A 10,053-nucleotide genomic window follows, 5' to 3' on the forward strand; every position below is an offset into this window, starting at 1 on the left:
CTATAATTAGAATGAAACGAAAAAAAAACTTCCTTGACTTTTCATAATTATAGAATGACCGTCTTTTGAATATTCTAATTGCTTAAAAGTGAAAAGAAGCAAAACACTTGATGATCAAATTGACAAAAGAATAGTTTTCTCGATAGTTATTGAACACTCAACACACAATTTTTAAGCCTTGATTATGACCTTATTGATTTCATATTGAAATGAATCCGTCTTATTTACATACCTTCCCGCCACAAAAGTAATTTTCAACCACAAAATAAAGTGCTATTAAAAAAATATTTGACTTTTTTAAAATTCCAACATAAGTAAATTCAATAACAATCCACAAATTGTGAATCACAACTATTACCACATTGGTACATATAAAAGTCGATTATTCTATAGAAAAAATGTCTTGTTTTTTTTTCAATTTTTTTATGTTCATTAGGTTTATTAGGAATGAATTTCTTATTTAACGACTAAGTTTATAGTGACGAACATTCAATGTTATTCGATTATAGATATGGTTTGACATTTACAAATATGCTTAGCATGCTGAGAAGCCTCCTTCAATCGGCAACCTGTTTTGAGAAAATCAAAATGAATGAATTATGTTAATAGAATATTCTCCAAAAAATATAACAAACGAAGAATTTTAGAGAAAAGATACGTACGAGTGTCCGCTGATGAAAGATGATGGGCTGCCGAGGAAGAAGAGAATTGGATCGACTACTTCGCGCAATTCAGCGAATCGATAAAGTGGAATTCTGCTCCAGAGTCCTTCAGCCTTAGCCTTGTCGCTCCACACAGCGCGACCCATTTCCGTCATGCAAGCGGTTGGATTCACTGAGTTCACTCGAATGTTTCGTGGGCCGAATTCAAGTGCTAGGGAACGAGTGAGTGCATCGACGCCAGCCTTTGAGATGTGATAAAGTGCATGTTCTGGGAACGCACGAAGCCCAGCCAATGACGAAAGATTTACTATACTTCCACCATTTTTAATTTTTGGTGACACAACTTGCGTTACATTGAATAAAGCCTTCACATTAATGTTCATCACTCTGAATCAAGAATATAATTTTAAATTACATTAAATTAGTATAAGTTTTTACTGGAGATTTTTGCCGAAAATTTTGTTTTGAAATAAGCTGATTCACAAAACGGCAAACAGATAAAAATGAAAAAAGTCTCACTTATCATAGTCTTCTTCGGTGAGTTCTTCGAATGGTTTGCAGATTGTGATACCAGCGTTGTTTACCAGTCCATCAACGTTCACATTCTTAAAAACTTCGGTCAAGGTCTGGCGTGTTTCACTCCAGTTGCTTAAATCCAATGACACCGTAACCACACTTGGATTTGATTTCAAATTATCCATTGGAGATACATCCAAAGCGTACACTTTGGCTCCATATGAGACGAGACGTTCGAGAACCTCACGTCCAATACCTATGATGTTGAGCACACGAAAAATGATCTTATTAAATTAGACATGTCAAAAAATGTTGTGAAATAGCGGATTTCCGCGTGGAAATATCATGATTGATTGACTGACTGACTGCTTAAATCGATTGAAAATTATTGAAATCGCGAATGGTTGAAATTTTCTTTGGAAAAATGTTTTTTGAAAAACAGTTGACTCTAGTCACTTCTCAGTCAGTCGCTTCATTTCAGACATTTATACTGAACAGTAACTATATATTATACGACTTCATCTGAAATTATCGACTGGCTACTCAGTCAAAATACTTGAACAAAAAAAATCGTACCGCGACCAGCACCGGTTACCACGTATGTTTTGCCTTTAAAATCTTGTTCCATTTTATTCGTCGTCGAAAAGTGTACCTATGTGAGTAGTTCTTAATTCAAACTGAACGCTCTCCTCGCAGGATCGTCGAATTTATACAGATGTTTGTGAACGCAGGGGAATTATAGTGAAGATAAGACTTAATTGCTATTGGTTATCAGTAAGTTTACTGGATTTTTTTTGGTAACGAAAAAACAACGCTGGAAAATATTGTAATTAAAGCATTATCAGAAAAAATAATTTATTGACTTGGTTCCGGGGCAAAAATAGACATCTATCATAGAATATACGATACAACACTACTGCAAAATCTGTGAAAGTGTTGAACTGGAATAAAAATTCCATATTATGATTTGCTTGCTAATTTTGGCATACATTTAAAAAATATTTCCACTTGGAATTGATGATGATATGAATTCGAGTTGGTTACAAGCGTGCTGAAGTAACGTTTTCAGCGGGTAACAGTTGTTCAAACGTCTCGTGTCAATTTGTATTTATTCATACGTTTCTCATCTAATGCGTTTATTTTGTTTTTGAATGAGCGGTGTGGGACGTAGAGTGTTTCAGTAACTTGTTATCATCACAACGCTTGACCGCGGAAGATTATCAGCATTATATAAATTTACACATTTGTTGTATATGCTTGTATATTCATCTGTTTTCAATTTTATTTTGAGACGAATTTGTGACGCATATCATCGTTGATTCAGTTTATGTGATTTGAGATTAGACAGCGCAGGCCGCAGGCTCTCCCCTCGATCGTCAGGAAATGTCCATTGATGAAAGACGATTTGTCGCTTAGCAAGAAAAGAGTTTGAGGGCTCAAGAGCGAAGCTGCGTGTGAACGCATCTACAGCTGCTTCAGATGCTGACTGAGTAAATAGTGAAATATATAGCGAAAACGTGTAAGCCAGCCAATAAAGATAAGATCACAATGCTACTTACATTTTTGATATTTGGCAACGTTAAAAACGGGACTAACATTTATATATTCATAGTTAAGTATCCCAGATTTTTTTCGAAGCGATCCGGGCCGGGCAAATCTGGGGTGAATTTCCGAGAAATCCGGGCAATATCCGAGCGATGAGTCTCGAAAATTCCACTCAAAAATACGGACAAAATCGGGTGAAATCCGGGTGAAATTCAAATTTTTCCCGGCCCGAATCGCTTTAAAGTAAGCGCCAAATGCTCCGCTTTTGCCACCCGGCATTTTCACTTTTACTTTTCCGCACTTATGCGTGAAAGTATGGTTTTTGACTAAATTTCTGAGACCCCCCCAAAAACATGATTTCTGTCCGTTTTCAAGGCCGTAGAACACGAAAAAACTGTTTTTGGAGCAATGTTTTGTGGGTCTGTCCCACGTCGTCCGTCGTACGTCGTACGCAAATTTCTTAGTGAAAATTTAGCGAACCCAATCAGAGATAAATAAAATCTAAAAGTGTCAAAAGTTTTTTTTGCTCCACTACACTTAGAAACCAGTAGATTTTCAGCCACCCCAGATATACCCTGGGGTACAAGTGGTAACTGATATATGAGACTAGAAAAATTATTTTTTTTGTATGGAAAGTACTTGAAATAGGGCCGATGTTATTTGCAGTCAGATTTTCTGCAAATAGCACTGGATGCTATTTGCAGTCTCAAAATATAATTTGTACTAGACTGCAAATAGCATCCAGTCTCAAAATATAATTTGTACTAGACTGCAAATAGCATCCAGCGCTATTTGCAGTTTCATTTCGAAGGCGTGGAGAAATCACTCGCGCGCGCGCTTATGATTTCTCAATGCCACCGACACAACAAAAATATCATCAAACACTTACATTATCATCAAGAAAGTATGTTTGTCCCTTTCATATCAAACCTTACATTCATTGCTATTCGCAGTTTTATTTCGGTGGCGTTAAGAAATCATTAGCGTGTGCGCTGGATGCAGTCAATGCATATAAGGTTCGATATGAAAGGGACAAACATGCTTTCTTGATGATAATGTAAGTGTTTGATGATTTTTTTTTTGTGTCGGTGGCGTTGGGAAATCACCCGCGCGCGCGCGCTCATGATTTCTCATGAATCAACGCCACCGAAATAAAACTGCAAATAGCATTGGATGCTATTTGCAGTCTAGTACAAATTATATTTAGAGACTGCAAATAGCATCCAGCGCTATTTGCAGAAAATCTGACGGCAAATAACATCGGCCCTGAAATAGGCCCCTTAGAGCATTTTTATCACTCCTACTCGATTCAATGAGAAAAATGACTAGAATGACGTTTGGTTTGGCGCCATCTGCAAGGTGGAAGTATTTTGCAATACAAATACGTTCTATTGTTGCTGTCATTGATAGTTGGCAGTATATTTATAAAGAAGTTTCATAGTTCAGCGTGCACCGTCGAGATGTCGATTAAATATAGCATAAACATGTGCTCCATATAAAAACATAGGCAAATTTGATCATTGCTCGATTTATTTGAGTGTCGAGTTTTTTCTTGAGTTTGTTTGAGTGTTGTTGGTAAAGGTTAACACATCAGAGTTGCCATATTAACATAAGAAAGCTTATTCATGGAGTTTACTTCTTCTAAGTGTTTCTCAGTTTTTGTCGTGTTTTTCTATTTTCTTGTGGTTCAAATCTTGTGAAACTCCAAAAACGTTCTCTTCTCGTTGTTGTTTCATTATTCACACCATTTGGTTGAATTTCCATTACAATGGAATAGTCGGACACCATTGCGGAGAATTTCGTCTTACTTCGGTAAGACCCTTTATTTGAAATTTTCGACATTGTTAAATAGCCGTTTCGATTCAATTAATTTCACGGTGGAAAGAGAAAATATTGGTAAACTGGCCTTTGGACCTCTATTTAACACGAGTTAATAACAAAATCGAAATTGGTGTTTATCATAAAAAAACATCGATACAAAGAATGATTCCTAACGCCTCACATTGCACAATCCAACATAAATTGGCAGGTTTTCATAGTTTCATTCACCGGTTGTGTAGATTGCCATTATCAGTGGAAAATTATAAAAAGGAATATGATTACATTCAAAAAATTGCAAAAGTGAATGGCTACAGTAGTGAACTTGTTGACAATATCGTTCATAAACATTCGGAGAAAGTGAGAAGATCAAACCTTTCTACGTTTTTCGCTACGAACGAAAAACACGATCCAAAACGAGTGTCGATTTCTTTTGTTCCCAGAATAACGAATAAATTGAAAACCAAATTTAAAGAATTTGATATGCAGTTTGTTCATCGCAATGAAAATAAACTAGCGAATTTATTGGATTCAACAAAAGACAAAACACCGAAACTAAAAAAGTCGGGCATCTACTGTGTAAAATGTAACATTTGCAATCGTGCATACCACCATAAGATTGTGAGTCGGTGAACATTTTACATGCGCTAGTAAATGACCATTTAGACATTGGCATTGAAAACGTTATGTTAGAACAACAAGTGAACGACGAGAGACGCCTCGACGCGTATGAATACTACTACATAAAAAAGACCCGAACGCAATGAATTTGGACGAAGGCAATATTACATCAAGCCTTATCGACCGTCTGATTTAAAACAGTTATCGATATTGTCGTCGGACTCTCTCTGCGTGTGTTTTGCTGTTTTATTTTTTTCTTCGTACCTACGAAATGTGACTAGCCGGTGTCCAAACGATGTTTTACAAAACAGTCGTGATGCTGAAGATGAACCGTATTACAGGTGGGCGAATTCGCGAGTTATACTCTCATACTCACTCATTTCGAAAATGAGTGTGTCTCGACATACTCTCATACTCATAGATACTCTTTGAGTATGAGAGTATATACTCAGAGTATATACTCTTTGGTCTTGAGTATGTCTCGACATACTCATTTTCAATTTTTTTTCTCCTCAGAAAAAGTTATATATCCTTTGTATATTTTTCTGAGGGAGGGAAAACGAGTGAGTAAGCGTAGTAGTTACTCTTTCGCAAAAAAATGAGTAAGTCGAGACGTACTCAATTGAGTATGAAAAAGAGTAGGAAAAAGAGTAGGTGTAGATTTACTCTTTGGGTAAAAAATGAGTATGTCGAGACATACTCAAAATCAAAGAGTATATGCTCTGAGTATATACTAGGCTAAACCTACCAACTGTACTGTTTTTATAAGGAGTATACTGTTTTTTTTGCCGATTTTTGAGCCAAAAAACAGTATACTGTATTCAGTATATATACTTATTTTTAGACTTATGTACTGTTTTATACTTATTTTCTGCGATTCGGCAGGTTTTGCTCAAGATGCGGTGAAAAGAAAGAAATCGCATTTTGCAAGCATACATAAATTTAGCAGTGAAATTGAAATGAGCTCAAGAGTGTGCACATAATCGAATATTCGAAGCAACGTTTATGTTTCACGAAATGTGCCTCATTGCGGTATTGGTTTCTTCTAGACTAAATTTTTGAGAATTTATCTAAATAAACCAAGTCGAAATTCATTTGGCGTGAATGCAAAAAATTCAAGTACCTGGTACCATAAATTTCTCAATATTTTTCACAGATGATGCGCGTGAATATCTGCTGAAGTGGAGCAAAGAATTTGCCATTTTCCAGAAGTTTCTATGGGCCGATTTACGAAAATTTCCCGACTGGTCTTCAGTGAAGAATTCATTCAAAGTCTTAGAAGAGAAAACTTCTTATGATTTAGAATCAAAATCATCCGAATGCTTCAAACAGTTTGCTTGCGTGAAACAGTATTGTAGTGAAGAAAAATGAATGACTGGAACACTAAAAATGTTTCCGCAGAAGCTAGATGGGTAGAGATTTTCTGTCACTTGCAAAAAGAAAATGTTCTTTTTGATGAATTTGCCACTTTGATTGAATACGTGTTTTGTTTTCCCGGAACGTCAACTCCAGCCGAGCGAATTTTCAGTAGAGTAAATAAAATATGGAAAAGTGAAAGTTCTTCTTTTTTGATTAAAACTATAAAGTCGATTTTAAATGTCCAATTTAATATGAAATTTTCATGCCCCGAATTTCACCACTATTTGATAACTCGCGAAAAAATCTTAAAGAAAAGTACGACTTCAAGAAACCAAACCCAAAGCAAACTCCTGGCGCCATGTCAGTTGACTTCGAAGATAATGAATAGATAAAATCTAAAATGATATGTTAAAGGTTCTTCATTTCGCTATATATTCATAATTTAATTAAATTTTGCTTTTTTTTTTCAAAATTTCTCATAAATTTGAGCGTTTTTTTCGATATACTGTTTTTATACTCATTTTTTGAACAGCATACTTTTTTTTCCATGGAATCAGAAATGAAATACTGTTTTTTTACCAAAATAAGTTGGTAGCTTTATACTAGGCCATTTCACCATGTTGAAAAGTCGAAACCAATATACACATTCTGAATCGGTAGAGCCTGTAGATTTTGAATATATAATTTTTGTGTTATAAAATTTATTCCTCGCGAGCAAAATTGCGAATTAATAAATAAATGAATTTGAAAGGTTTTATCATGAATCGTACAATACGTTTGAGTCTCGCATCATAGCAGATTTCGAATGTTTTGCAATGGATACTTTGCATACGAGATATATGTATTTTCGACATCACAGTGACGAGCTATTGTTTTTTTGAAAACGCAGTGGGGTACCAAAGTGATGTCTTAAAGAGGTTTCCAGAATTCGAAAATTTTCTCCAAAAATGGTTGGGGAGACGATTTCTGAGTGATTTAAATATATTGAATTAATTTCTGGCTAATTGAATGATATTACCATTGATAAGAGCGCTACAGGATAAACGTATAACTTATAGATATGTTTTTTCTAAAAATACTCATTTTACAGCAGATTTTTCTAAAACTCATTCTCCAGAACTGCGATTTTATGAAATTCTATCATTTTGTATATATTTTTCTGAAACTCATCATAATCTTTGAGAGAGTTCTTTTCAACATGGTGAAATGGCCTAGTATATACTCTCATACTCAAAGAGTATCTATGAATATGAGAGTATGTCGATCCATACTCATTTTCCGTTTGTATGGGAGTAGGAGTAGGAGTATGAATTATACTCTCTTACTCCGCCCACCTGTAAACCGTATACGGTTCGAAATGCATTCAGGTGTGTTAGATAATTTTTTAAATGTTTGATTTTTATGTGAAATCATTAAGGTCGTCGACTATTTCAAAAACAATATTTGTTGGGTTTCACGTCTGATTCCAAAACAACATTTAATTTAAGCAATAAAATATTGAACACAATATCGAAGTCGTCAATCATTTTCTTATGTTTTAAGGGTCAGTGAGTAAATTAAGTACATTTGAGTACAGCATTTTGAATTTTGATTAAACGGTTTCAAATACTGTTCGGAATAGACTGAGACAATTGTCATTTTCGGAAGAAAAAAGAATATTGCGATTATAATTGTGGAAAAATGAGAGAATAATGAAATTTTTTGAAAAACAAGAGCGAAATTCGGATCTATTCCTTTGAAAGTCCGGGCGAAATCCGGGTAAATTTGGCAATATCCGAACATCTGGGCCGGGCGATTTTTTGGCCGGGTTTCGCCATGAAAATCCGGGCGATCTGGGATGCTTATTCATAGTGCTGTGTGAATACAAAGAAAAATAATATTCTAATGCAGTGATATGATTTGCTTAAGTCTTCGTGATGTTGGCCAGTCGCTTAAATGAATTGGAAGAGGATTGCCATTTTTCGGCTCGATCAATGGTCCAACAAAACGTAAAATTTAATAAATTTATGCACGCAATCATCTAAACTGTTCGCAAAAATCGCTTCAGATTCCTATATGTACGATGAAAGTCTCATATCAAAGTGATATTACGCCACTATAATTCATCGCAACGCAAGTTTAGTTTTCTAAATTCAAAAATAATGGTTATTGTGTTATTTATCGATTGAATACATGAGTTTCATTTTAGAGAATTTTGTGGAATGAACAGACATAGTCAACAAATTTTAAAACCAAACGACAAACAGATGTGTCGGTTGAACACAAAATTCTGAAGAAAAAACATTTCGAATTTCAATTCTCAACCTTTATTTGGAAACGTTTGTTAATTGTTGTGTAATACATTGTTAACATTGTCATTACAAAGTCAGTTCACAAGTGAGAATTATCTGATATCTTACTTTATGTACAGAGGACATTTTGGTTTGGGAAAACCTCTGGGGAAAAAACCCATCCAATAAGACATTCACATAAGAGAGAAAACTGCATCTGCAATACCACAGTGGCTGTTCCTGTTTCGAGCTAATCTCATAAACCCATCTTCACCCCAACCTGTGCCCCAACTGTTTTTTATTATCCAATAATCTCCGTACTTCCCATCATGGCCATATCCAACGATGAGTACTGAATGCAAATCCCCGTTCTCGCATTCCTCATCGTAATATACACCTTCTTTGTACAAATCGAACGATCCTTCAGGAGCATTTATGCCAGCAATCAATGGTCCATTCCAATATAGTACTCCTTTTAATGCTTCTTCATCAAGAACCTTAACATGCCTAATATCTCTAATTGCATGAAATTTGGTGCGTTTTATGCTTTTGTCGCATTTACCGCTCTTGGCAGTGTATGGATAACTATCAGCTAGACATATGCCATTTTTTTGTACGTACTTCACTCCTCGTGTCGGATTATTGCCTGTTTCACATTTGTCTTCTACTTTTCCTGATTTTTCAAGATAGTCAGAACAATCGACTAGGTATTGTTGCGATAGTCGTACCAAATTTCCAGTTTTAATTTTATAAAAGCCTTCCAATGCCCCCGTGACAGTGAATGCCCAGCATGAGTCACAGTTCCCTTGGAGTCCCACTTCTGTTACAGCACCACGCTTTCTCCAGTCAAAGGATGCGGGTACTTCTTCCGATCCATTTGATACACATTGTTTGTACGTACATTGTTTGATGTTCTTTGCCAAAGATCTGAATCTGCAACGGTAAAATATTCGCATAATTTTTTGTCATCTTTGATGAAAATACAAGACTTTTTTACATACTCGTTCATTATATTCTTAGATTTAGATGTCAGAGCTAAGAATTTTCTGGCTGCGACATTCACCTTCATTTTGAATGAAGTCTTTCCTTTCTCAAAATCTGCGTTATGCTTTTGGACAATTTTCAATTGTTCTTCTCCTATGATATCCTATTTTGCGGAAGTTAAGTGGTAAAATGTAAGAATTGTGCTTATTTTGAAATGACCTTTTGAAAGGCATTTAAATAATTTCTATTTTTGCCTTATTGTAATTTCTTCATTTTTT

General features: G+C 35.3%; 2 protein-coding genes across 2 annotated transcripts; both read right to left on the reverse strand.

Annotated features, from left to right (window-relative positions):
• Positions 1 to 401: 401 nt before the first annotated feature.
• On the reverse strand, positions 402 to 1,885 carry LOC129567955 (L-xylulose reductase-like). Its single transcript, XM_055445347.1, has 4 exons — positions 1,755 to 1,885; positions 1,182 to 1,434; positions 663 to 1,049; positions 402 to 569 (listed from the first exon to the last, which is right to left on the reverse strand). Exons 1-4 carry the CDS (start codon positions 1,804 to 1,806, stop codon positions 536 to 538), a joined length of 726 nt encoding a protein of 241 aa, XP_055301322.1. The 5' UTR covers positions 1,807 to 1,885; the 3' UTR covers positions 402 to 535.
• A 7,070-nt stretch (positions 1,886 to 8,955) lies between these two features.
• Positions 8,956 to 9,860, reverse strand: LOC129567952 (cathepsin S-like). Its single transcript, XM_055445343.1, has 2 exons — positions 9,793 to 9,860; positions 8,956 to 9,724 (listed from the first exon to the last, which is right to left on the reverse strand). The coding sequence occupies exons 1-2, from the start codon at positions 9,858 to 9,860 to the stop codon at positions 8,986 to 8,988; spliced, it is 807 nt and encodes a 268-aa protein (XP_055301318.1). The 3' UTR covers positions 8,956 to 8,985.
• Between the last annotated feature and the right edge of the window lie 193 nt (positions 9,861 to 10,053).

This window comes from Sitodiplosis mosellana, unplaced genomic scaffold (genome assembly GCF_009176505.1).
Source record: "Sitodiplosis mosellana isolate CC-2019 unplaced genomic scaffold, AAFC_SMos_1.0 Smas_scaffold_14, whole genome shotgun sequence".
Lineage (NCBI taxonomy): Eukaryota > Metazoa > Arthropoda > Insecta > Diptera > Cecidomyiidae > Sitodiplosis > Sitodiplosis mosellana.